Source organism: Colletotrichum fioriniae (assembly GCF_027942845.1).
Source record: "Colletotrichum fioriniae strain IMI 355084 chromosome Unknown scaffold_1, whole genome shotgun sequence".
NCBI lineage: Eukaryota > Fungi > Ascomycota > Sordariomycetes > Glomerellales > Glomerellaceae > Colletotrichum > Colletotrichum fioriniae.
This window is the reverse complement of record NW_027076837.1, coordinates 4673949-4701533: the sequence shown is the minus strand read 5'-3', so window position 1 is coordinate 4701533 and position 27585 is coordinate 4673949. Positions and strand designations below refer to the sequence as shown.

General features: G+C 52.5%; 8 protein-coding genes across 8 annotated transcripts; 6 read left to right on the top strand and 2 right to left on the bottom strand.

Moving 5' to 3' along the window:
* Positions 1–366: 366 nt before the first annotated feature.
* Positions 367–1844, top strand: N0V96_001186 (uncharacterized protein; the record flags this gene model as incomplete). The annotated part of the gene is made up of 3 exons (XM_053196830.1): positions 367–493; positions 566–734; positions 923–1844. 3 exons carry the CDS (start codon positions 367–369, stop codon positions 1842–1844), a joined length of 1218 nt encoding a protein of 405 aa, XP_053045757.1.
* A 637-nt stretch (positions 1845–2481) lies between these two features.
* Positions 2482–5113, bottom strand: N0V96_001185 (uncharacterized protein; the record flags this gene model as incomplete). The annotated part of the gene is made up of 4 exons (XM_065756158.1): positions 2482–2550; positions 2694–3162; positions 3235–4666; positions 4804–5113. 4 exons carry the CDS (start codon positions 5111–5113, stop codon positions 2482–2484), a joined length of 2280 nt encoding a protein of 759 aa, XP_065615398.1.
* A 1357-nt stretch (positions 5114–6470) lies between these two features.
* Positions 6471–7475, bottom strand: N0V96_001184 (uncharacterized protein; the record flags this gene model as incomplete). Its single annotated transcript, XM_053196832.1, has 1 exon — positions 6471–7475. The coding sequence occupies one exon, from the start codon at positions 7473–7475 to the stop codon at positions 6471–6473; it is 1005 nt and encodes a 334-aa protein (XP_053045759.1).
* A 687-nt stretch (positions 7476–8162) lies between these two features.
* N0V96_001183 (uncharacterized protein) lies at positions 8163–9578 on the top strand (the record flags this gene model as incomplete). The annotated part of the gene is made up of 3 exons (XM_053196833.1): positions 8163–8524; positions 8580–9279; positions 9336–9578. 3 exons carry the CDS (start codon positions 8163–8165, stop codon positions 9576–9578), a joined length of 1305 nt encoding a protein of 434 aa, XP_053045760.1.
* A 5823-nt stretch (positions 9579–15401) lies between these two features.
* Positions 15402–16667, top strand: N0V96_001182 (uncharacterized protein; the record flags this gene model as incomplete). Its single annotated transcript, XM_053196834.2, has 1 exon — positions 15402–16667. One exon carries the CDS (start codon positions 15402–15404, stop codon positions 16665–16667), a length of 1266 nt encoding a protein of 421 aa, XP_053045761.2.
* An 806-nt stretch (positions 16668–17473) lies between these two features.
* Positions 17474–19771, top strand: N0V96_001181 (uncharacterized protein; the record flags this gene model as incomplete). Its single annotated transcript, XM_053196835.1, has 1 exon — positions 17474–19771. One exon carries the CDS (start codon positions 17474–17476, stop codon positions 19769–19771), a length of 2298 nt encoding a protein of 765 aa, XP_053045762.1.
* Positions 19772–20977: 1206 nt separating this feature from the next.
* Positions 20978–22120, top strand: N0V96_001180 (uncharacterized protein; the record flags this gene model as incomplete). The annotated part of the gene is made up of 3 exons (XM_065756157.1): positions 20978–21276; positions 21321–21391; positions 21447–22120. 3 exons carry the CDS (start codon positions 20978–20980, stop codon positions 22118–22120), a joined length of 1044 nt encoding a protein of 347 aa, XP_065615397.1.
* A 2612-nt stretch (positions 22121–24732) lies between these two features.
* N0V96_001179 (uncharacterized protein) lies at positions 24733–27227 on the top strand (the record flags this gene model as incomplete). The annotated part of the gene is made up of 6 exons (XM_053196837.1): positions 24733–24762; positions 24826–24912; positions 24989–25144; positions 25215–25600; positions 25663–25757; positions 26515–27227. The coding sequence occupies 6 exons, from the start codon at positions 24733–24735 to the stop codon at positions 27225–27227; spliced, it is 1467 nt and encodes a 488-aa protein (XP_053045764.1).
* Between the last annotated feature and the right edge of the window lie 358 nt (positions 27228–27585).

Here is a 27585-nt window from a genome sequence, read left to right as displayed (position 1 = left end):
TCGCCCTGCCTCATCTCAATCGCTCCGAGATCCCAAGCCCAAAGGAGTCCAGTCAGCCCCGGGTTTCTTGCTGCTCGATTGTGGTTCTCGTGGTTGGGTTAAACCACTACCTAGGTACTGCATCCCACCGCTCATCCCACACCCCCAGTCTTCAGTCTCCGTCATGTTGCAATGATTTGACCCATTCTCCGTACCCTTTCTCTTACCTACCTTACCTTGCCTCGACCTTTTTTTCTCTTTGGTCTCCGCCAGAGCTATCCATACACCATACCGACAATTGAATCTTTAAACAACCCCCTTTAGAAACTCTCTTCCCTTCCTTTTCCTCTTCCCTCTTTTTCCTGTTCCTGGGATGTGTGGCAAGAGATGGTGATCGGGAACCGAGATTTTTCGACTTTCAGGAGTAAGAGTACCAAGAGCACTAAGAGTGACTCGGGGAACGGGGACGATGCGTCCATAGGCACGCACGAGAGCTCGTACGAGCACCCTCTGGGTGAGTACAATCCGAGGATCAACGGTCCATGAAATCACCAGATCTGTTTGCTAACACTGAGACAATCTCCAGCTCGCAAAGGCTACGATATTGGCCCCGCGTCGAGATGCGAGGTGGGCGACGTCTTCGAGTTCCTCTGGGCAGACTCGCACGAGTTCGAGTGGGAGTGGAAGTGCCTTGGCTACACGCGCTTCATCGTCCTTCGACACAGCGACACTTTTCCGCATTACTGCCACTGTGTGTAAGTTATGATCATCTCCAGTCTCCAACCGCCGGTATCCCTCTGTTGATGTGGTTGAGCTTGTTGTTGCTTTTTACCCCTCCTCATCAACGCCCCTCATCCCGCCAAACCCCCGTCAGCAAACCAAATCAAGCCATAGCAAACCCAAACCTTTCATCTCGCTAACCTCTGATCGACGATACCATCAGTCCCATCTCCACCCCCACGAAAAATGACTTCCAGAAGCCCGGAATCGACTCGAGCCAGCAGGGCTACGTCTTTGACGAAAACGACCGTACCCCGCCCTTCGATCGTCTTCCCTTCTCCCCCGTCGGCATGCAGCTCCGTCCGGGCAAGTTCCGCGTGAAAGAAAACTCACGCGCAAACTACGCCGACGTGCTCGAGATCGACCACGACGCACAAGTCATGGTCGTCGGCGACGTCACGCGCTACTTTGACCGGGTGCGGAGGAATGTGAACAAGGCCGTCATGCGCAACGTGTTGAAAAAGGCGTTGGAGCAGTACCGCCAGGGCAAACTCGTCGGCAAAAAGGGCGCCAAGCTCGAGGCGAGTGTCGTCAACGGCGGCGGGAGCCAGGATGACGAGGAGGAGTTCAACTTTGACGAGGAGCCCGAGGACGGAAGCGATCCGGACCACCCCGATGTGTTTCTGCGACCAGATGAGACCTCGTCCGTCATTGAGAAGCGGAAACCCGACCGTAGCGACCGCAGCGACCGCAGCGACCGGGAACGCGATCGAGATCGAGACCGGGACCGGGAACCCCTCGTCAGCGCAGAAATGCCGCCCCCTCCGCCCCCGGCCCCGCCGCTGCCTCCGATGGACCTCCCGTCCCCGATGCCGATGCAGCAGCCGTCGCCCCCGCGAGAGCGAGAGCGCGACGACGCGTCCTCGATCCGGTCCCACGCGTCTCGAGAGAGAAGGCATTCCCGGAAAGAAGCGCCCCCGCCGAGAGGTGAGGACCTCCCGCGGAAAATGTCGGATCACCACGTCGACGGCGCCGCTCGGCCGTACAGACAGCGCATCGACCTCCCGCGATCCCGGAGCCATCGGGCTTCTGAACACGAGGTCTCGGCTTCAATGTACGACGTCGCTACGGCCAGGGCGGACTGAGATATAAAAAAAAAAAACTTGAGTTGTGACATTGGGATTTGACGGGCGATGAGATGACGCGCATTTCTAGGATGATGATGATGATGATATGGTTACCATCGATCGATCGGCTCTTGAGACGGGTGCTATGAGTGGCACGACGGCGGCTCTGAATGTCTTTTTTTTCCTTCCTTTTTTTATGACACCTATCATGATTGCATGCATCAAATGCCTCTTTTGCTTTTTCCCTGCTGCGACTACAACATCAACATCAACAAATAACGAGAATCCGCCAGCATTCACGGAGTACAATTAGACTTGTTTGGTATTTCCTTTTCTGCCTTTTTTTTCTTCACAATCACTATGATCTTCAGAAGATACATTACCAAAAAAAACTGTACAAATGATAATCAGACTGCGAGTTTTGTCTCCTCTACCCCGCTCTAAAAATCTCACAATACCTCCAGGCAGCTTACCGATTTCACTGTGACTTTTGAATTACGACTTCTAGAATACATCTAGAAGAAGATGGAAGGATGCGAGATCCGCTTGGGTAGCAATTTGGGCAGTAATTCAATACTAATTTCCTATCTGGGGGCCCCGCGGGCGCTAACTGCGGCTGTCTGCATCGTCATGCAGGGTGATTCACGATCCTCTCTCACCAACTGGTCGGACCAAAGGTCTCATTCTCCCCCACCGTCTTGAGAATGGCGCCATACGTGGAGTCCTATATGCAAGACACGATTAGTTGAAATGAGCCTCGACGTCAGATAGCGTTGCCAGCGGGCGCATTCACTTGCGGGCATCCGCGTTTCGCGGGGGGAGAGGGAAGGGGGAGGGTCCCAATTTCAAGATGCATATGCAACTCACCAAGGTATTATATACGTCGACGTTTCCCCACCATTGCGGGATCGTGACGTTGGGCAACGTGATGGCGAAGAAGATGACAATGGTGCTGATGATGAGACCGGCGTCGAGCGCGGCGGCGGTGATGTAGTTGTACGTCTTCCACCACCCGTGAAATCTCGTGCGCACGCCGTGGTTAAAGATGAGCCCGACAATGGCCCAGCTGGAGAAGCTGAGGGGCGTCGCCGGCGGGAGCCAGCCCATGGCGCCGAGCATGACGGGCGCATGGAGGACCTTTGCGAACTTGAGGTTGAGGACTTTGGCCAGGACGTAGAAGACGATGGGTAGGCAGGCACCGATGAGCCAGAAGTAGTTGAAGTTGTGGTAGATGGAACCGGCGCCGAACATGCGGCGGGGACCGATCACGCCCCAGACGATGGAGGATGAGAAGAAGGCTCGGCCGTTGGGGCAGGTGAAGTGTGCGTGTTGAGTACTAGAATCAAAATATCAGTTATCAACCCTAGCAAGAGTAAGTAATCATGAGAGTTTCTTTGTATAGACTTACAGCGCACAACAGTTTTCAATATTGCCGAGCGTCCAATTCATCACGGCAATCTGCACAAAGACGGCCCAAATGGTAGCCACAACCTGACACCAAAACGTAACGCGAGGCGGGATCTTCATGTAATGCGCCATCTTGAGATCGCCGGAGTACGTCTGCGCCTGGCCGAGGGTAATCGTGCTGTACACCTTGAAGATCATGACACCAATCGGCTTCCCGGGTATCATGAAGCCCGCCAAGAACGGAGACAGCACGTTGAGCGCGAGACCGAGGTTCGAGATGGCGAGGATCGTGCACGTGGGAATCACAAAGATCATGGCCAGAAAGTTGGCGACGAAGAAGGCCCACCACGGCAGCTGGGAGTCGTAGCCCTCCGCCGTCGCGAGACCGAGGCCGATGGCAAAGAGCAGGAGGACGGCGTACCACCACTCGGGTGCGTCGACGTACTTCTTCGCGAGCTTGAGATGGATGTCGGCTTCTTGGTTTCGCGCGGCCTTGAGGCGGTACCAGATCTCTTTGCCGTGGAAGAAGCCACAGTGGACGATGGCGGCCGTCAGGGCGGCGAAGGAGAGGCCGTAGTTGAGGGCGAAGGTGGGCGGAAGGAAGAGAGGCGAGTACTGCTTGTACTTCTCTTCTGAAAAGGTGTACCCGGGTCCGAGAATCTTGCTGACGTTGTAGGAGCTCTGGGTGTTGTCGTAGGTCTGCGACGTGTTGATGGGGAGGTAGTCCGCGAAGAGGGCGCCCGAGTAGGCGATACCGATAGTGGGGATGATGACGAAGGTGAAGAGGCCGATCAAGACGTTGACGTGCGTGTGCGTGGGCGAAAGGAGGGGGTCGCCCAGGTAGGCAGACACATAGGTCCAGTCAAACGTGATGGGAATCAGAGAGAGGCCAGTGAAACCTCCAAAGAGCTGGTTGACGACGATGTTGTTCGGCTTGATCCAGGTGACAAAGGCAAACACCGATAGGCCTTGCCAGAGAACACCCGGAATCCAGTAGTAGCAGAACATGGCCGCGAGGACGTAAAAGAAGTACCGGTACCGACTGATGATCCAGCCGTTGCTGTGCGTGCCGTCGCTCTTACTCTTGTCGTGAAGGGCGTAGAAGAGAGACGTATTGGCAAACTGGTTAGGCCAGATCATGGCGGCCGGCCAGACGAGAAACCGGCGGCAGAGGCCTGCTAGGCCGATGCCAATGAGCTGAGAACTCAGCGTGAAGAGCAGCTGGAAGCCCCATCCGAGGTTGATGTCATAAAAGGGTTTGCCCTGCAGCGCGAGAAGGGCGTCGGTGCTATAGGCGTAGCCGATGGAGACGTTGGACATGAGGGTGATAACGACGTGCTCCTTGATTGTAAATGGGCCTGTGTTGAAGGTCCATTGGACGCCAAATGTGTTGAAGACCTTCATTGGCATGGCCTTGGCCCAGAGACACCCAACTGGGTAGACCAGCAATTGGACGATGATGGATGGGAAATTGATAGCGGGACTCCTGTAAGGATGGAAAACGAGTGTCAGTAATCGGTGTTCCTGACATCTTCAAGCCTCGTTCAGCTCGTTTCGACTTACCTCATACTCAAAAACATGTTGAGACCGCTCCCAATTGTCACGAAAATCATGCCCAGAATCCACGCTCGAACCGTGTTTGCGACTTCACCACCATCCGTGTTGCGTACAGCGGCACGCACCTCCTCGTAGGGCGAATCCTCCGTCAAAATGGCATCGGCGGCAATGATTTCCTCAGAATCGCCGTCTTGAAGCGCCTTCTTCACCATGTCGGCCTTGTCCTGGGGAAGATTGGGGTCCCATTGATGATCACGCTGGAAGTTTTCGAGGTCTGTCGCCGCCTGCGTTACGTCCACGCTATGGTTCTTCTCGTCCGCCATGGCGTCTACAGGCTGTACCTATGTTATCGAGCGCGAATTTGATGTTGATGGCTACTGTAAGGCTCTGTGCAGCGAAGATTCACTGGCTAGATCGTCATAGCCCAATGGCTGATCGATTTGGGGTTTCACGGGCGTTGGTCACAGCTTGGAATCGACCAACATCAAGAACAATGCTTCACGATACATGTAGGTACGCGTCCCTCATATAACTTGGGCAACCGGCGGATCAATTCAACTCAATCAAGAGCCCAAGAGGGAAGTTGCCTACGTTGCCCGATGCCCGAACGACGTGATAACGGTCACCAGGACCATCCCACCGTAACGTACCACGAGGGTATCGTTATCAAGGATAAATGGTCTCCTTTCTCCACCTCCATAGTGCGAATGGTGGCGTTCCCAGGCAGTTCGTGTTATCTCGCCCGAGGCCGGGGGCGGGGTGGCGCCGTTTATTTCCCCGGAAGGAGGGGGGAAACGACAAGGAACATGGAGTATTACGTGCGGTTAGGATTCTCTTAGAGGAACTTATTTGAGCGAACCCCTGCCCGCTTATCGTCTTGACAAGTCTTGTCCCGACGCGGCAATGCTTGGTCCAATTGGCGTTAAACTCAAAACAAAAAGTTCCCAACCGTCGGGGGGATCCCCTTGACGACCGTCGGCACGTTGCAACCGCGTGACGGCTGAACGCCTAATAACGAACACTCGTTTTTACCCCGCCGGTAGATAAGGTAGCAATTCTTCCCCCAACACGAAGGACTTAGATACGGATAATCTTTGCCCATGGAAGATACGGATATTGTGATAAGACGGAAGGGGTCCCGCGGAGGGTCTTCCGACGAACAAGGATCTCGGACTGAAAGCCCGGGTAACCCGGGTCTGGCCGGAAATATCATTTCAAGCGCGTTTGACTGAAGAATCCCAACTCATTGCAGCGAAGTCATCTGAACCCAGCGCGACGGTGTCAATTAACTTGGATTACGCGTTGATTTCCCTTAGTTCATTACCACTATCCCGGGTTCTGGATCTACTACACCCCAGATGACCTCAACTGTCCAGCTGTCCCGCCTGCTTGGTACTACGGGCATGTAAACGGCTAATCGTGGAGTCCTTGCATCGAGGTAACCCTCTACAACTTGCATAAAGTATCTTAGCTGGCAATGCTGGTCCATACAGCATGTCTGAGATCAATGCAGCATCAACAGTCTAGTACATTGGCCTCTTGGCTCCATAGTGCTGATGATAATGATAACCTAGTATAAAAGAAGCTGACCTTTTTGCTCTACCTACGAGCTTGGTGTTTGAATAAAATTGCAGACTGTGAAACTTCTTCTGGAAGCTCAGACCCAAACATAGAGGCAGTCTACTTCTTAGTATGGGTCTCTCGCTGTCGTTGAACATCCAAAACCTTTCTTAAAGCTGAATCTCGTTCCTGAAATTGCTCTGGATTGGGCAGACCGTAGGCATCCACAGTCTGCTGCACAACTTTTGCATCCCACGTCGGCCCATCACTCTTCCCTGCGCCCTCCAAATCATTCGTTGCATTTTTCTGGAAATTCACAGGTTCCGAACTATCCCATACCTCTTGGACGGTCCCAGAAAGGTTGTTCAAGAAGGCCTGGATCCCAGCTACCCCGCCACCCATATTGTACGACTTGAAGATCCCCTGCACCGCCCATCTGGGCCCAAGGCTCGCTTCCATAATGGTGTCAACGTCTTCCGTGCTGACGACGCCCTGGTCAACCAGTGAACAAGCTTCTCTAAGCAGCGAAAACGCCAATCGGTTCCCAACAAAACCAGGTACTTCCTTCTTGATAACTACAGGTCGATGACCGGAACCCAACTCCGCGAAGAACTTTTTGGCAAACTTGACTTCTTCCGGGTTTGTAGTCGGCGACGGGACAATCTCGATCAAAGGCATGATGTGCGGCGGGTTGAAAGGGTGAACCACCAAAAGACGAGACGTATCCACCATATCCCGGCTCTGAACCGACGCGGCGATGCCGGACGTCGAGCTCCAGAAGTGTGCACCGGCAGGTGCAGAGCTTTCAATCTCTGGCCAAACTGACCGCTTGAAGTCTGGATTCTCGGGACCTTGCTCCTGAACGATGGTGGCGCCGCTGCATGCCTCTTTGAGCGTGCTGCAGATCACGAGCCGGCCGGATTCGCGCAGGCGGGATGTTCTCAGCGACGCATCTTCCGAGTCGATGTAACCCGGCAGGACTGTGGAGAGGTGCTGTTCGAGGTCTGGCCTCGTGTCGAAGACTCTGACGGTGCTCTTTGTATATCTCAGATACAGAGCCGCGAAGGAGATGCCGATGGCCCCTAGTCCGACGAGGGCAACGCGCTCGTTCACGTCAGATGGCATGGCGACGATTGAATCAGAACAAGGGAGCTTGATTTGGTGCCGCTTATGTAATGAACTGGCTTGCCGGGTGAAGAAGCTTGAGGATTGCCGTAAGGGGGAGCCGTCACAAGAGAGGCTCGTCAAGTTGGGGACGACTTGCCCCGCATGACGGAAGTCTCACTCCGGGGCGTTTCGGAATTCCGAGTTCTTGTCCGTGAATATCCAAACGCGTTTCCCTAATGCATAAGATAGCGCGCAATGCAGATACCGGGGTCTACTTTGCTTGGTACTGGGAGCACGATCTCACGCTCATAACCTGAAGCAGAGATTGCTTCTTAGAGCAAAGTTCGGCGTGGATGGCATTTCGGAAGAAGCAAATGATAGACGGATCTAGTTGCGCTACTCAGATGACAGCCATCTGCAAGAAAGTATGACAAGGTTCATTCTCCAAAGAGTGGAAAGACACTGAGGGGAAAATAACATGTAAAATCGACGGAATTCCGACAAACTCCGCGACCTAATGACCTTAACGTCGATGTTGACGCTTTGTATATTAAAGCACGAGCAAGTCGTTAAGGATGTAGAATACCATCTTGTCACTTTCATCCTTTCTCCAGAACAATTTTTTGTACTACTACAAAATCCCCTTACCTCAATAAGCTCCCTGTTCCAGACACTACCATTGCCCATACATCACCACCATCCACAATGGTCCAATACCTCAAATTCAAAGCTGCTACAAATGGCACCAACTCTACATCCCCGCTCGATGTCCCAGGGATCGTGAGGGGCGTGATCAACGACATTCGGGAGGCTGGCGACAAAGCTGTCCGGACTTATTCAGAAAAGTTCGACAAGTGGTCGCCGGCGTCCTTTAAACTCTCCCAATCAGACATCGAATCGATCGTCGCCAAAGTTCCTGCCCAAGTTATTGCCGACATTAAGACGGTGCAGAATAACGTTCGAACATTTGCTCTGGCTCAACGAGATTCTCTGAGGGAATTTGAGCTCGAGATTCGCCCTGGTGTTTTCCTTGGACAGAAGAATATCCCTATCGATCGAGTCGGAGCGTAGGTCTTCCAACTTGGTGTGTTTACATATGCCGAGGTGCTGATAGTCGAATAGCTACATCCCCGGTGGACGGTATCCGTTGCTCGCATCCGCGCATATGACGATTCTCACAGCCAAAGCAGCCGGGGTCCCCAAAGTCATTGCCTGCACGCCTCCAATCAACGGGCAGATACCTCCTTCAACCGTGGCGGCTGCATACCATGCAGGAGCTGATGAAATCTGGATCCTCGGCGGCGTTCAGGCCGTTGCGGCGATGGCCATTGGCACCGAAACCATGGACAAGGTCGACTTCATCGCGGGTCCCGGTAATCCCTTTGTAGCAGAAGCTAAAAGGCAGCTCTTTGGTGAGATTGGGATTGATCTTCCCGCCGGACCAACTGAGATCCTCATCGTCGCCGACGACAAGGCGGATCCGACAACCGTCGCGACTGATCTTCTTTCTCAAGCGGAGCATGGACCGGACACTCCGGCAGTTCTCATCACCAATTCGAGGATAGTAGCCCAAAAGTCTATGGAGGAGGTTGATCGCCTGCTGAAGATTCTGCCGACTGCACCGCTGGCTTCGGTCTCTTGGAACACCTACGGTGAAGTGATTGTAGTCGATTCTCTGGACGAGGCCTATGCCTTGGCAGATGATTACGCAAGCGAACACGTTCAAATTCTGACCGAGAGACCGAGGGAAGCCCTACAGAAGATGAGAAACTACGGCGCCCTGTTCCTCGGGGCAAAGACTTGTGTTTCCTATGGCGACAAGGTATGCGATTAGCTTGACTTCCTCAGTGCCTCTGTTTTATGCTGACATTTGACCAGTGCATTGGCACAAACCATGTCCTACCAACGAAGAAAGCAGGCAGATTCACTGGCGGGCTCTGGGTGGGAAAGTTCCTGAAGACTGTTACTTATCAGGAAGTTGTTTCCGAGTCGGAGAGCGGAGAGTTGGGTCGACTGTGTGGACGTGCTGCACGAGCTGAAAACTTCGAGGGTCATGCTCGCTCTGGGGACCTCAGAGCACAGCAATTTTTGGGTGACGAGTTCGAATGGCTTAGCAAATAGGCATGGAGTCATATGTATCCAGCTGAGAGGGAAGCTAATCCGTTATTTCATCACCGTTCTCTTTGTGATGCAAGAGATAGGTAATCGGTAGTTAGTACATGTATTGGCCTGCGAGTCTAAAATTGCGGCATGGTTATCGGTTAGGGATGGTGTACTTGAAATGTCGAATTTACCTTACCTAGGTACTATTAGCATAAAGAACCAAGACAGTAAGTACACTCTGTCTGAAGTACAGAGAGAATGTACTTGGGTTTTGCAGATATTCTAGGCGGTCGGCTAGCGGGCTATTGTTTAGAGTAAACTGAACCCCATATGCTCAAAGTTGAACGACGGTAAAAATGCATCCCACGCTAAATCAGACCCCTCCAAAATGTCTAAACCCAAGGTCTCCATGCTGTCCATGTCGGCAGCATCCTCTGGAAAGTTGTAGTTGCCATCCATGAATCCTTGCAGACTTGTTGGAAATGCTTCCGCAACTCGTCTTGCCGAATCCCATGCATCATTTGATGTCATAGTTCTAGTTGCAGCCCTAACCTTACGAGCAGAGAGAGTCGGGCTGACAGTTGTTTCGCGCTCACGTCCGTCCGCGCAGGTCTCTGATTGCCTCTCAGCAAGCTTTCGGCAATTTTCGACAAACTTAGCCAATCCAGCCCCCATCCAACTGACAAGGTGGTACCGCGTGCATTGTATGGACTGGCAGACCTCTGCAGCTTTCGACACATGGTCGAAAACTTCATCCTGGTCTATATCCAGATGGCGATGATACTTTGTTGCGACTTTGAGAAGGAAAGTGCACGCATATGCTATCATGGTATGATTGTAGTGCGGCAATCCTACCAACCCAGCTTTGAGATCTGGATCGGTGCTGATAAGTTGGATCGTTGATATAGCAGAATCAACCGTTCCATGAGCTAAGTCGTGAAACTCCATCGGAATTGGATCATCGACCGGGTTGGATGAAAGTCCTCGAAAGACATGGGAACCAATGAACAATTTCGCGAAGTGGTAGTGTAGACGAAGATTCTTCCGAGGAAAGGCTCCTATCTGCCTCTCAATATCGCGTTGAGCTGTAAAGCACAGTGCACAGTCAACAATCGCCCCTCACATCATTCTCACAAGTCATCCTAAACTTACTTCTGTATCGAGCAGCCCACAAACCGTGCCATCGGTCCACCTCTAAACTGAATGCCTCAAGCTCCTTTTTGAAACTTTCCGATATGCGACTGTCATCGTTCGAGCCGAACATATATGTGACTTTCTCCAATATCGACAGCAGTTCCAGCTGACTGGAAAGACGAGTGTCGGTGCTTGAGCTGGGAATAGCACGAAGATACCTCCTCCATCCTTCCACAGACGACGGGTTGCCAAAACTTGAAGGCCTGCCATACAGAATTGAGAGGTGATGGTCGCAAATGTAGAACAGATACCACACCCTCAAGCAGCTGAGTGCGTCTTCCCGGTCCTTGAGCCCAAGACTGTTGGAAAACCTGTCGTTGAGCTGGCTGGTGCCGATGACGATTTCATATGACTTGTCGAGTTGGAACTCGATAGCTCGACGAATGGCGAGACCAGACACTGACCACGAAAGATCACTGAGCCAGAACGAAGCTATGCACAACCCCTGAAAATCGTAGAGGTTCACGTGCTTCTTGAACATGAAGTCAGACACGAGCTTTCGAAGTCGAGCACTGCAGACGCGGTATAATTGCTCGCCCTTGGGTTCGTGCAGAGCCGAGACCGTGCAGATTGCCACGAATAAGAGGGGAGATGCGCGGCGCACGCTGTCTAGATCTTCGAACCGGCTCGTGATGCCATAGAGGTAGTAGTCCGTCCGCTCCAGAAATCTTTTCACCAGACGGTCTGCATCACTCCGCTGAAGATTTCCTTCGCTGATGAGGTCTTGAGGCTCTTGTGCGGGTGGTTGAGCTGCGATAGGCGCCGAAGAAATAGCTCCTTTAGCATTGGTAGACCTTAATCTTGTGATTTCATGCAAAGAGCTGATGGGTGCTTGACTCAATGGCTCGACGATATCTTCACTCTGTGCACATAATGAATCGGGTTGCACTTCCATCTCTTGATCCTCATCTTCGATGAAGGCACCAGTCTCATCCGGATGCAATCCCTCAACATTCAGTCTTCCTGTAGTAAGTGAGCTTCTTAGAGGCCCGAGCAGCGGTTGGGATCCTTGTTGTAAGAGGCTATTAATCGCTGTGTGCAGCATGCGAAGATCATCCACCATATCCGAGCTTCACGATGTATTAGCGGCGCAACCCATCAGACATGAGGCGGGCAGTCGAACCGATTGGGGCTTGCATCATTGGTCCTCGGCTCTATCTCTCGAGTTGGCCGTTTGAAGACGCATTCAATATTTTTCTTCCTACAATGCTGGCATGGCCCATCTCGGCCGCTCGGCAAGCATCGCACCTTCACAGGGAGGTTAGCGACGCGCTAGATGAAACGTCACGCACGCCAAATGGTCGGGGAGCCTGCACGTGCCTTTTGCTTTTGGCAAGAGGAGCAAGCCTTCATCCGGGAGCTGTACGCGGCCCGGTGCAGTCTCTCCGGCTTCTTGCTGCGGGTTTCCATCATAAGTGGAATGTCGTGCTGTCTCAAAGAAGATGAATCGGGGAGAAAATGTTAGAGGGGCGGAGTTGACCGCGACGCTAAGGCCCGGATATGCCGTTAAACCAAATATCTCTATAAAGATACTTCTCTAAATGGTCTAGTGGTATGTCTGAGTGACATCCTCCCTTATTTCTCTCCCTATATACAACGACCTCGAAGAAATATCACTTTTGTTCACCAGACCACTATCGCAGAGCTCTGTCTTTGATGAGGCAAGTAAGATCGTAGTTATATTGGGTGCACTTCTCCTTCATTCTCCTTTAGTATGGAAACTTCCAAAATGAGGCTAAGGGAACACGTTGCAGAGGATTGCGCAACGAATATCTCCAGTGTATCTATCTATATCGGTCATTGAGGGAACGGCTTATCCATATCTGATTTTCTTCATCTTTCAAACGAGGGGTTGAGTAGAGTCAAATAGTTAGGGCACTGTGCCTGGTAAGCTTTGATGACCGGCAGGAGATGTCAGAATGCGAACCCGAGCACCCGAGTTGCCGACATGGGCTCACATATCTCCCGTTTGCACTCGTGGCTCCAATTAATCTGCCTATGTCGTGCGGCTGTTGATGAATCACAACCGATCGAATGGCGAGCCTTGTCACTCGAAGAGTCTCCCTTCTCTGCAAGCCAACCACGCCGACCCCACCCGCGTTTTCAATACTTAGACAATAGTCTCAGTTGTAGCCTGCTGGTCAGCTTGTAGCTCTGCTTGTCGGAACGCATGAGCGGGCCGAAACTCGAACGAATCTCGGCGATTCTCATCCGGGCAAAGGGGTGCTCGCACTTTGGAATTAGCATTGTTATTACAAGATAGGTACCCAAGGTATCACCTCCTTCTTTCAATCAAAATATCACCAATGTGTAACCGTAATTTGCACCTCATTCAGTGGTTTAAATTGCGCTCTGAGGTCAGTGAACAGCTATAAAAACTCTGGCCCAACGTCATCTTGGCACGAACTATCCAACTTTTGAGCAAACTTCACCGTCACCTTCTTGCTTCCCACGTCTATATTTTAGGGGCTCCATCTGGACCTTCTGGGCATGGACTGCTATCATATTAAGTCCTACCTCAATGCATGATGTCATCAGCCTTGTGTAACGGTACAGCATGCCACTTTAGGACCCCTGGCACGCAGGCTCATTTCCCATCATACCAGCCATTGACCGGTTGACTGCCCGCACCTCGTCTCGCCAAGCTTGCCTGGCCGAAGAATACTACCGGAATGCGGATTCCCACCACTCTTTTCCTGGCCGAGACTCGTCTTGTCCGAGGGGGCAACACCTGACGGGACCTGACCTCGGCCCGCTGATTGCGCTAGCTTAGTGCGAGACGAAGTCATTCCCAATCTCCCAACCTCCAGCCAGCATCGACATCTAAAAGACCTCCAGGGCGCGGAAGAAGAATGCCGTGTAACCGACTGAAAGGATTTGTTTCAAAGTAGTTGATATCCCTTCACTTGTGCCCACTTCTCGGCAAACCAGCTTGTACCCATCCCAAATAGATGAACAAGGCAGCAAAACGTTTTCCATTGTAAACTCAAGACTGTGAACGATCTGTCACGAAGCGGAAAAGTTCAAGTGACCGGCATCTGAATTGCTACATGCTGAGTAAGGGATGTCATTTATAAAGTTATGCCGCATGTAACGTGTCGGGCTGGGCTATCCTTCATCTCACGCTCAAATGAAAAGCCAGACTGAACATTAAAGTGATATTACTAGTCAGTGTAAACAAGATCAGGTAGTGCCCCGCCCTTGAAAATGGAAGCTTATATCAAAGCGAAAGGAAGGGATCATTTGTGGTCTTATTTGGGGTTGCACAAGGCGAAGTGTGATTCCCTCCAAATGCGACCCCCATGGTCCAGTTGACTCCCTTGCCCTGCTGGTCTTTCGGCTGGTGTAACCAGGACCACTCACCAGGGGCTTCAGTGGCCCTAACAACGACCGTGATGTCTCAAAAGCTTACGATCAAAACTCCTGTTAGCAATAAAGACCTATTGAGAGCGATGAAATGACATCCTGGTATTTTAGCGACGTCACGACGTCGAAAGACCCCGCTGGTTGGCGGGGGAAATGCGCATGAGGCACTTCAGTATTGCAACAATAGAAAGGGGGAGAAAAGGCGAGCCAACGAGCAGGGAGTCGAGCTTGCTGCTTACTATCCATTAGGTTTTCGTGATTTCTTCCTGGAAAAATTAGTGTCAGCCGAGAGCTTCTAAACCGGAGTTGAGGATGAGCTTGGAGCTTGACGGCTGCTCAGCTCCAGTTCATATGGACTGGTTTAGGCTATTGTGCTCGATCCAGGATATCACAGCCTCCAGTCTTGATAGCTACACTGTGAACAAAGTGCGACCTCCAAAGACACCGCTTCTCGAGGGCTAATTCGCCAAGCACAAGATAAGCATAAACATTCCTACCATGGGCGCTGAGCGGTTGGAGGGGCGATGAACATTTCACCTTTCGATGTGGCCCCGATGGTCGCCCATGAGCCACCAAGGGATTTCCTACCGAAGATTCCACTCCATAAGACATTATGGCATGCGGGAGGAACGGGCGAGAAAGGGGGCGAACTTTCCCGGCCCTCGACATCGCCAAGTACTCTTCATAAAATGTCGCTTCGTTTTCTTCTCAAACAGGACTTGGTGCTTCACCTCCTTGACATTGTCCAACTTCACCAATCGGGCAATCAGCAGCACTGTCTGCTTGGAGGGCACCGCCGCCGACATCATGTCCGGAGACCTGGAGTCCAGCTTGCTGAAGTCTCAGCCTTCCTCTCCTTCATCGTCCTCAGAGGCATCTTTCTCTTCTTCTTCTTCATATGACTTGGAGTACGCTCGTATTTGTCAGGACGACAAGGTCGAGAGCTTCCGTATTGAAACTCTCGAAGTAGAGGATGATATCTCTCTCGACGACACCTTCGTCACACCTCGACCCTTGCCGCCTTGGCTGAGATATCCAAAGAGCTTTGCCTTGGCCTTGGTCCCGAGTTTCTTGCATCCAGTGGACCCGGATGCAACAACAAAGCCCCTTCATCCATCAGCTTGGCTCGGTAAGTTGATCCCAGTCTCAGAACAGCCTGAATTTCCTTCAACTGACCGAAGATGATTGTACCTAGATGGACTTCGAGGACTCGCAGCGTTTTTCGTCGTTTGCCACCACTGGTCCCTATGTACGCTGACCGTCGAGGTTCGCCGCGGCTTCATGAGCGATGATACCCCTCTCTTCCTCCAGCTTCCGATCCTCCGCTTGGCTCTTTCAGGACTGTCGAATGTCTGCGTCTTCTTCGTCATCTCCGGTTATGCCCTGAGTTACAAGCCCATGAGGCTTATCAAGCAGAAGAAGTCGGCCGAGTTTGCAATCGCCGCCGCTTCCTCTGCTTTTCGTCGGTATATCCGCCTCTTCCTCCCGACAATGATCACGTCACTCGCTGTCGCCGGCCTGGCCTACTTCAAACTCTTTGAGCTTGAGCCTATACCTGGTCCAACTATCACCATGTTCAGGCCACCAGCACTGGACAATGCATGGGACCAGATAGTCGGATGGTGGGGGCACTTCTCAAATTTGTCTGACCCAATGGCCAAGAATATCGAAAGAGGAAGAGGGTTCCCCTATCAGCCGCAACTTTGGACCATCCCCGTGGAGTTTGACGGTTCACTCATTATCTTCTTGGCACATATCGCCTTTTACCGAGTTCGCCCTAGCGTTCGAATCTTTTTCCTTGTGTGCCTACTCGTCTACACGATTCACTCCGGCTACTGGCATTTCTTTCTTTTCTTATCTGGCCTGCTCCTCGCTGCCCTCAGATTCTACGGCGATGATGAGGATGCCGATTACGAGAGCAATGGCTACGACTGGCAAACTCTGCCGCACCTATCGAGCCCTTCGTACTGGCGACGCCAGGGACTGAGAGGGTTCAATGCCCCAATTTCGTTCATTAGATCTTCAAAACCTTACGGTATCTCCAAGAAGAGCCTCCAATTAGCCTCTTTCATCGGCTCCCTCTGGGTGCTGTCATTCCCTGAGGGGAGCGGAAGTGTCGCGCAAACCCCAGGATTCAGAACCATTTCCTGGCTAACCCCTGCACGATACGGCGAAGGCGACTGCTTCTGGATCCCCGTCGCCGCAGTATGGCTGGTTTTCACTATTGACCAGTCGCAATTCATTCAGCAGATTTTCACGGGTCGGATAATCCAATACCTCGGCCGGATATCGTTCGCAATCTACCTCGTTCACAACTGTCTGATTTGGCTATGGGGCTATCACCTCGTTCAGTTCTTCAGTGCCATTACTGGCGTCTCTCTTGAGGCCAACCTTAGCATTGACTGGGGCTTTGTTGTCTTTCTTTCAACGTGTCTTTACTTACTGGGTGTCGTCTGCGTGGCGGATTTCGTGCAGAGATATGTGGATGTCAACGCTGTTAAGTTTGCGGCTTGGTTCGAGGGGAAGTTGATTGAGAAGACAAAGTAGTGGAATCTTCAGGGTTGAACAATTACTTAGTTTAATCATTTAATACTTTACGATTCTGTTAAACTCCTTCGCGTACTACCGAAAGGCCTACTCAAGGCTAAGGCAGCTTGTCTCTAGCGCCGTCGCGCCAACTGGTGATGGATCCATGAGCGCAGCTTGGATCACTACAATTGCGTAGCTATCAGAGCGATGTCGAAAAGATACATGACACGAGACGGTGTTGGAGTCACTCTTTCTGGTTGGGATAGACTGAGTCAGCTCGGTCAGCGGTGCGTGCATCATAGCCTCACCGAGGTGAGCGTCACATTAGGCTGAGAGTTCCGCTGAATAGGCCGGAGAAACGAGCACGGCGATCGTTTCTCCGTGTTGTGGATCGTCATATTAGCCCAGACGCTTCCATCCGTATGTCTGACGGATCATCGGCTAGTCAACCTCGTGGATTGAAATTTCCGAGTCAGTGCCCCAGGGTGACTGTGGATACTGCGAATACGAGCAGCGCCATGGTGTTCCCTAATTGGGCTGCCCGTCCGTTCGTAGGGTTTAAGGCTGGAGATGTTCTCATGTGGGAGGCGATCTAAATGGAGAATCCAATCTCGGTTCATTTGATCAACCTTCTTTGCAAGCTTGAAGATTAAATCTGGCCTTGTGGGCGCGCTCAGGGGGGAGTATTATCATCATCGAAATATGAAGGCCAACCTATTCTTCTTACCCGGCTGTGCTTCACGCACCTTGGCGTGAGTCTTTTCATGTCTGCAGAAAGCTTCCAATACGAACTAACGCTGCCAAGCCGTGGTGTCATTTGAGACATGGGAGTACCAGAGGCACAGCGCAGCTGGGAGCTGGAAGACCGGGCCAAGCAAGCCTCTTTTGACCCACCTCAAGAAGACATAACCGCCTATGGATCAAGATCACAATACCAACCTGAGCCTCTATGGCCATTCCAAGAAACCGACCAAGACAAGCAGCCTCACTTCTCACCACCGCCTCCTCCTCCTCCGATAAATCCGCCAATTCACCATCAACCCGCACCGAGTCCGAGAAGATCTGGGCACACCCGCCACGTCCTAAGGTACTGGGGCCTCGAGATCTTCACCCTCTTCGTCGCAATCTGCCTACTCACCGCAATCATCTGGCTCCTCACCCACTACGATGGCCACTACATGCCGAAATGGCCCTTTGAAATCAACCTCAACTCCGCCATCGCCCTCCTCTCGACCTTTCTCCGCGCCGCCATCGTCGCCGCCGTGGCAGAAATCATCGGCCAGATCAAATGGACCTGGTTCGCCGAACAGACCCGGCCCCTCCAGCACCTCCAAGACTTTGACGCTGCGAGCCGCTCCATCCTCGGCTCCACGAAGCTCCTGGCGATGCTCGTGTGGAACCTGGGTTTCTCCTCCACAGGCTTCCTCGCCATCGGTGCCGCCACCGTGACGATTGCCAGTCTTGCCGTTGGCCCCGTCACTCAGCAGGCCGTCCGCACGGTGACTTGCCCCATGCTCGAGGATAACATCCGCGCCAGGATCCCCGCCGCTAACTATGTCCCGGGCTCGTCCGCCTACTACCGCGTCGGCGCCGGGTCTTATGAGATCGAGGTGGACATGAAGAGTGCCATGATCCAGGGGATTACGGATCCGGGTAGCCAGGACAGCGACGTCCAGGTCCTCTGCCCCAGCGGCAACTGCACGTGGCCGGACTACGGCACGGGCGTCACGCACGCGAGCATCGGGGTGTGTAGCAAGTGTATCGACACGACGAGCTTCGTCAGCGAGCCTGACACGGTGGGCAACCTGTCGCTGCCGGACGACGGTGCCGTCATCAACATCCTGGCCGGAAAGTATATGTGGATGGGCTACAGCAACCTGACGGCGTACACAAAGCTCTTCAACGACGACTTCGCCGCGGCTGCCCCGGTTTCGATGGCCAACTTTAGCATGCTCATGATCTCGACGTCTCCTTGCACATCGGACAACTCGACGGGGACATCGAAGCTGACGTGCCCGCATCGCCTCTCCCAATCCGACAACAGTTACTTCAGCAACCTAGGGGATTACGTCGCCGCCTCGTGTATCTTGTACCCGTGCTTGAAGGAGTATCATGCGCGATACGTGAACAATACCTTGACGGAGACGGTCGTCCGTACGACGACGGCGATGTCTAATCCCGCCGAGAATGCGGCGTCAGGATACTCATTGTACGGCAATTACACGGCGAGGCAGAGCCCGTGTGTGATTGACAACGGCACCTGGTACGATACCACCAACCAGAGCCAGGCCTTGGACATTCCCGGGCGCATCTGGACCAACTTCAGCGTGAGCGGCAGCGACGAGGTCACCCGTGTGCCGAACGAATGCCTGTACAAGATGGACGGCACCTTCTTCTCCGCGCTATCGACCTTCCTCAAGGCGAGCTTGCTGAGCGCCTCGTGCCGGTACGACTCTATGCAGAGCGGGCACCTCAACTGCTACGACTCGTGGTGGCTCACGCCGCTGTGGGCCGACATGAACGCCACCGTGACCAACCTCACGAGCGCCGTCGATGACTTTGCTTGGGCCGTGACGAACAAGCTCCGGATGACGGGGCTCGGACCGGACGTCGTCCGTGGCGCGGACGCTCTGTTGAATCGCCGGGCCGAGGCGCTAGGCGAGGTTTGGGCGAGCTCGACGTGTACCTACTTTGACAGGGAATATATCGCCCTGCCTATCATTTTGGTGGGCCTCTGCGGGATTCTGCTGGGCTGGATCATTCTCAAAAACTACAACGACCCGGAGCAGCCCGTCTGGAAGGGCAGCGTGCTGCCGCTGTTATTCTTCGGGTTGCATGATACTATGGGTCCGAAGGGAACAGCGGGCGGAGCGAGCAATGGTAGTGATGGGCCCAGGGACCGGGGCCGCATGGCGAGAAATATGACGTTCTTCAAGGAGAACGGACGGTCGGCGCCGGAGCTATATCGGATTCAGCAGGAGTCAGGCCGAATGCGGGTGCGATTCCACGGCGGGACGGACCCGGGATTCTTGGATCTGGGCACAGGGAGAAGTGATCCAGAGGCCGCGAATGCGTCGTTGGTGCCGGGGCAGGGTGACTCGCCTGGCACCAAGATGAGATGATGCTCGCCGTATAGAAAAAACGTGTATTCTTGTTGTCAATGCCTATGATTCAGACTTGTCTTGATTGTGACCTTGTGAGCCTTTCTTCATGTAAACATTGAAGCGGTGCCCAAGCGCCGTTCGGGAAGTCAAATCTAACCGGCGCCGATCCCGGAGGACACATCTGAGAGGGCCTCTGAGACCTAGCGGATCTGTAGCGATAGAGACTAAATGGCAGCGAGGAAGAAAGATGTCTGAATAAACGACGCGACAATCGAGTCTGGAGTCATGCTGTGCAACAATCATCTCCCCGTACCACCCACGACTCGCGGAAACCAGCCTTAACCCTCAACATCCGCGTTTCTTCCCGACTGAGCCGCTTCGATGCGCCGATTTGATGCGCTATGTGGTCAAACATCGAACGATGGAAAGCTGAAGGATCCAACAGTTCCGGTTGAATCCAAAACCGACAGCAACACACGCCTGACAGGTTATGCCAATCAGGAGAGATGGATCCGTCAGCGAGCTGTGAGCAGAATCCCAGCCATCTGGCATTGGACGGACTCTGTCCCCATATGTTCCTGGCCTCCAGCCAGTTAGAAACAAAAGAACAACTCTGGATGGAGTCTAGTCGACGCCGCCTGTCTTCCAGAGTGTCCTCCCCGCATGCTTTGAAGCTTTCCCACGGGTTTCCCCCGCATTTCGGCTGCTAGGCGTGGGAATTACACTTACCCATGCCATCATCGCTACTCATTGTCCCGGATCTATGTTTTGCCCCCCTTGGCTGAGTAAAGGACCGCAGGGACCATGGCGGGGGTTAGTCCGTCGTCTCTGCCACTCTGATCGAAGTCTGGTGGTGGGATGGATGAGCCACCGCGGGGCACAAAGCGCGAGGCGCGAAAGTTTACCCCAAAGAACTGAACCCCTAGTCAAATTGCCGAAGTCTGTTGCCGCACTCGATGCCGCACTCTGTTGCCGCAACCAAAGATGGTCATACGATTCATGCCCACCATCCGTGACTTGCTTGTCTGGATTGCTCATGCCTAAATCCGGGGCTCCAGATTTTGATACTTAACCATCATGGTCCTCCGGTTCGTTCGCAGGTTTGCTCCTATTTCAAAGAATCTCTCATTCTACAAGTGCTCTCCTACATCTCCATCACAGCGTGTTGTTCCTGTTACCCTCCAGATACCCTCCACCAAACACATCTCCACAACATCCATCACAATGGCTACGAACGGTACAAACGGCGTCAACGGACACGCCAACGGCGCCAATGGCACCAAGAGCAAGTTCGACCCCAACTTCACACAACATGTCATCGACCTCATGAGCCCCGAGACCAAGCCCAGACATAGACAGGTTCTCGGCTCTCTGATCAAGCACCTTCACGACTTCTGCAGAGATGTCGAGCTCACACAAGAGGAGTGGGTTCTGGGTGTCAACTACATCAACTCCATTGGCCAGGCCTACCAGAAAAACCGCAACGAGGCATGGAGAGTGTGCGATATCCTGGGTATTGAGTCGTAAGTCACAGCCCCCCCCCCCCTTTCCCTGCCCTGCCCTTTAGCGCGGCCGTCTACTCCGAAAATCATTTACCCCGCGTGCGCGGCTTTTCCGGCCGCGCCACTGCGATGCCATGTTCGCAAGCAGAAACCCAGCCAAATGGCTAACAATTGTCCCCCCCTCTCTACAGTCTCGTCGACGAGATCAACCACACGGTCGAGACCGAGTCCGGCGTCACCCCCCACATCCTCCACCATTCTCGGCCCCTTCTGGTCCCCCGAGACCCCCTTCCGCGACCTCGGCGCCTCCGTCGTCCAGAACATGCCCAAGGACGGCCAGCTCACATACTTCCACGGTGTCATCAAGGACGCGGAGACGGGCAAGGGCATCCCCGACGCCGTCTTCGACATGTGGCAGGCCAGCACCAACGGAAAGTACGATGTCTTTGATCCCGAGAACCAGACCCGCCACAACCTGCGCGGCAAGTTCAAGACGGACGCTGAGGGCAAGTTCTACTTCTACTGCCTCAAGCCTACCGAGTACGCTATCGACACCTCCGGCCCCTCGGCCGACCTGCTTAAGCTCATGGGTCGTCACCCGTACCGCCCCGCGCACATTCACATGATGGTCACGCACCCAGACTTCATCGGCGTCACGGCACAGCTCTACCCCAGCGACGACCCATACCTCGAGACCGACACCGCCTGCGCCGTCAAGGACGATTTGCTGCTTACCTTCAAGCCTGTTCAGAACGAGGCCAAGGGCGCCACCCTCGACGTCGAGTACGACGTCCGCTTGGTGTCTAAGAAGTACAAGCCGGATTCCCAGATGCTCATGCAGAACGCCAACCAGAACAAGTTCTAAACTTGTGGGGGCTTCTGGTTTGAGTGAGAATGAATGGTTGTTTCAGCATGTGAGAGCGGAATGTGTGGGTGGCGCGTGTGCATAGTACACTGAAAGGACAGCACACTGGGTCTGGATAATTGTTTTGAGCATGAGACTCCGATGAACGGAGATTTCTCACTTTTTTTTCTTCGTGTATCCCTCAAAACCGCACTGCGAAATGGCGTCAGTGCAAATGTGGCCCGTTAGAAGGCCCAATTTTCTCCGCACGAATTAGAAATTGATATCCTCTTCAAGTTGATTCGGTAGAAAATCGCGGTACTTTGGTGATTGGTTGAAACCCCGCGTGCTTGTGTCCTCGTCTCCAAGTTTGCGACTCGTAGACTTTCCGTTTAGCTATTGAGTTTCTGGGCGAATGCTACGTAACGAAGTTGAGTAAACCGGCTCTTGAGAATCGCTCTGAATCTAGTCTTTCTCTCACTTGTCTGAAGTCAATTCTCATGTCCTTTGATGAATGGTATTTGACTGACTTCACGCGACTGAAAGCTCAAATCTGAGACTCTGCGTGTCTTCAGTCAATAGTGTCCCCGACTTTTCCCCTCCCCCTCCTCCACTTACCGGGTTCCTTCGGAAACCCTCGGCTAAGCTATTCACCCTCTCCCTTGGCTCTTGGGGGGACGATTCTTTTCCCGACTCGAAATGCCGTGGGGGGCGAGACCGGGGTAGGACGTGCGTCAGTGGGTCTAGGCCGGAACTGGAGAGCGGCTTTGCGACACTGCTGGCATTTTTAGAAGCCAAGAGATCATAGTTTCCCCTGACTCCGGATGGTAGTCTGCACGTTATCGTGCCGTGCGTGCCTGACAGCCATCACGGCTAATAGATACGGTAGGCAATGAACACTGAATCCGTGGGCTCGGGTTGTCGCTCTTCGGTCTTAATGTGAAAGGTGCAGATCTTTGAGAGCCTCTTCTCCGTACCCCGCGCTCCTATCCGTAGTCTGGTGGGTGTCTGGTCATCACCGGCAAGTAGCTCGGTCAGGAGATGGATGACAGGGAACAACCACCAAATCCACGCCCCAAGCTCCAACACACAGACAGCAGGCGCTGTTACAGGGTTTCAACATCACAGTCACTCAAGAACAAAGAGATGTGGCAATGACCCGTTTCTAAGTCAATCACACAAGGCTCAGACTCCCGTCGTACATCTCGGACAACAACTCGTCGCTCTGCGTACTAGAGAAAGATGTAAGCCTCAACGAGATCTACTGATTTAGTCAAGACCCATGCAGCTAGACTTCCTGCAAGAAACTCAACAAAGCTCCTGGCAAACGGCAATACTCCCCTCATGTTAAGAATAACTACCACGTGGTAGAGTAGAAAGGGCTTCCCTAACAGGCATAACCCACTTGCCAGCGGTTACCGATAGGCTTCTACTTTTCCGGCAAAGTGCGAGGGCACTATTTCTTTGGCATGAGAAACACTTATCTCCGAACCCATCGTGGTTTGACTACATGAATAAGTTAGAACTTATGCTCAAGCATACCGGTGTCTATCGACGTGTGGTCCACGGCATATTCAGTACAGTCGGTCCTATCAGCGATAGTCCTTTTGAAAAAGACATCCCTTGTTTCGGGTACTTCGTGTCACAAAGCCAGGCCGTTGAACAACCCCTGTGCTGCCTGCCACAGTCATCGGCCCGTCTAGCATGAGATCCGGTATGAGATCCGATTCGTTCCCGCGCTGCCGGCGTTGAGGTATCCTGGAGGCCAATTCAGTTCATATGGAGGATTAATCGCACTGCTACCACCAAGTAGAATGTCGCCGCAAAAACCCATTTACATTTCCTTTCATCGAGAGTCCCTCGTCGTGATTCTGTTGTTTTCTACCGCTGCCGTGAGCTTGAGGCCCCGTCGTAAGGTGTCCATCTTTCGATGAAGGCCACCGAATCCCACACCTGCACATGCGGCAATTTTCTCTCTTGAACAAGTCTCGATGTACGTACATGGAATAATCGAAACTCGAGACTGTGTAAAGTCAATTGTTTTCATCTACCTGCCCTGATTCATGCTTTACTTGATTAAGTCGTCTTCTGGTCAGCGTCTCAAACTTTGACTTTACGAAGCACCAGGGCTACAATGACTCAGTCGGCGAGAAAGTCCGTGGAGTTGAGGCAAAACAGGGTTCCTCTCCACCTGTGAGCGTGCCAAGGTATAGCGCGCTCAACAGAGATAGTTCCCGCCCACAGGCTCTTTACGGCGGGAAAGATGATTATGCTTAAAGACTACATCGCCGTACTCGTGCATCTTATCGCCGAAAATGAGCATGTAGCGGCTGCTCTAATAGGATCACTTTACTCAGGTTCTACCCTACGAAGTGGGGTTGTCCTAGTTAGTTGACGGTGACGTAGGGGACATTTGTAAGCCGAACGACTAGACTGTTAACTCATAGGAAATCTCAATTGGGGTGATTAACGGTACACATATCACTCAGAGACGCCCCTCAGAAATTGTATAAAGTTTTCAGAAGACCCTCGAAGCTTATATCTTCCGAACCTACATCAACTCAATCTCGTTGGCTTGACACCAAGGGAAATTCTGACTTGAGCTGTAACCACCTTGGCTATCCAACATCAAGATGGGTCTCGAGGGCAAAAATGTCTTGCTGGTTCGTCTCCAGCAATAAACGAGATTTGGGATCCAACGCAGAACCATCACTAACTCTCCACAGACAGGCGCCTCTATGGGAATCGGCGAAGCAATCGCCACTGCGCTGGCCGCCAAGGGCGCGAATCTAGTTCTCTTATCCAGATCCGAAGTAAGTCCGCAGCGTGAGAAAGCCAAATATACAAGGAAGCATCGCTTGCACATCAGTCCACTGACAACTTACAAAGGAGAAACTCAGGGCTGTTGCGAATAGCGTGTCAAGTTCCAACCCGAACGTCAAGGTCATCTATAGGGTAGCTGATGTTGGCGTTTTTGATGTGGTCGATAAGGCAATCGGCTCGGCCATCGAGGAGATCGGTGATATTGATATTCTCGTCAACAACGTAAGCCAGACTTTAATCAACTTTTCGTATAATTTTACATTTTCCCAAGCCTCGCTGACCCATCCTGAAGGCCGGTCTCGCCTTAGGAGCTCCTGCAAGGTTCCCAGACCTCAAGATCGAGGACATTATTACCATGTCCAACACCAACATTAACGGAACCATGTTCGTCACACACTCGGTACTCAATAGATCCATGATGAAGCACAAGCCCGGAAAGGGCACGATCCTCAACGTCACCTCTGTCACGGCGCATGAAGTCCCCCCGTTCCCGGGCGAGGCAGTCTACCACGCAAGCAAAGCCTTCCAAGAGGGTTTCACCAACTCGCTCCGCAACGAACTCGTGGAAACCGATATCAAGGTGCTAGCAATCAGGCCTGGTGTTGTTGCGACTCACTTCCACACGCAGCGGGTGGGATTCGACCAGGACCAATACGACTCATTTGTGGAAGGATACGAGTAAGTTCTTGCTGCTGGTCTGATTCTTTATCACTATGCGTAAATAAGCTAACGCTGGTCAGTCCGCTTGTGTCTGAGGATGTTGCGCAGGCAGCGGTCTACATGCTGGAGCAACCGGACAATGTCTCCATCAAGGCTCTTGATGTCGTGCCTACAGGTATGTCGAGCACCCCTGCTACTACATTAGTCAACTAACTTGCGACTAGCTCAACGCTCACTCACCGTATTCGATCGGACATGGAATAAGCGTGGTCATGATTAAATCCGGACTCAGTTGATCCAGGATAAATGATGTACTGCGAAGTTACAGCCAAATGTGGAACGTAGGATATGTCTCGAAACGGGGAGATGGCGAACATGTCTACAGCAACTTTCCCGAAATCACATCTCTCTTCTTCATGGGAATTAATCGTGCCTACTTAGTTAACTCAAGTACTTTTGGTCTAGTAGCCGCAGCAACATTGCTTACTAGGTCAGATTTCCGCCCCTTATAGATTAGCAAACCGAAGTCCCTAGCCTAAGTCGCTTTCGCATTCGTACGCCCAGAGCTTTGATTGGTACATCAACGGCCTTATTGAGACCATTTCCCTTCAATCTACGATACTGTTATCCTGGCCAGCGAATGCCTTGTTCATGTTTTATTTTAACTAGTATCTCATTGGAAGATCGGCGTTCGCACTCTATTCAACCCGGCTTACTTACTCCGCATCGTCCTGGCACCGGTGTTTACTACTAAACCCGAAGGCCGAAACCACACCACTATAAGTACGAAACCCCTCACAGGGCCAGCTCACTCAACCTCTGGTTGCAGGTCGATGGTTTGAAAAAACCATGACTCAGAAGACACAGATAGCGCTTCTCTGTTCACGTTCCAAAGACCCCGAAAATGGCTATCCCGTCGTGTTGCTTAAAAGCCTTCGAATGGGACGGCACTCCCACGGGCCGAACCGACAAGCTGGCCAACAATGATGTCTACATCGTCGGCGACAATCCACTCGCCGCAGTTGTCATCGTTCACGACCTTCTAGGCTGGACCTTCCCCAACGCACGCCTCCTAGCGGATCACTATGCTCGCGAAGCCAATGTCACGGTCTACCTACCAGACTTCTTCGGCGGTTGGGTTGTACCCTTTGAACCAGTGCTTCAGAATCGATGGCATGAAATTGACCTCTCGAGCTTTGGAAAGGACAATTCACGAGAAATTCGAGAACCTGAAATCACCAACTTTGTCAAGGAGGTTCGCAAGAAGCACAGCAAAGTTGGGGCCATTGGGTTCTGTTACGGCGGGTGGGCAGTCTTCCGGTTGGGAGCCAAGGAGCATAATCCTCCGTTGGTCGACTGCATCGCGACTGGACACCCCAGCTTGCTGACCAAGGAGGACATTGATGGTGTTGGGGTTCCGGTGCAACTGTTGGCTCCCGAATTTGATACGCAATTCACCCCCGAGCTCAAGTCGCATTATTTCGAGACCATGTTGAAGAAGGGCGTGTCATTTGAGTATCATCACTACCCTGGTGTCGAGCATGCTTGCTTGACTAGAGGTGATCCCGAAAAGCCTGGGGAGAGGAAGGCGATGGCCTTGGCAAAGTCGGCCGCCGTGAGCTGGTTCGATCAACATTTGCATTGAAGACACCAGAAGAGGGGGATGTTTGAATAGTAAAAGTTAACAGAGAGCATGAGATGATGAGATCAAGAGAGAAAAGGGTAACTGAGCAAGCGTTAGAGAGCGCTATCTAGCACTCGGGGCAAGTTGGGCACACGTCCCACAATGGAGCTTCAGTTGAGCCACTCGATGATTTGTTGGTAATTCCAGTCAATAGCGAAACCTATACCGCTCGAGGTGTCTACTATTGATACGGTTTCGGCATTGTTCCTTCGGCCTAATTAATGCAATGTCAAGATCTCGATTGCAGTCAGAGAAGAGGCTTATATCTCAGACACATGCCCACTTGAACATGCTCCACAGAATCTCACATTTGGGTAGA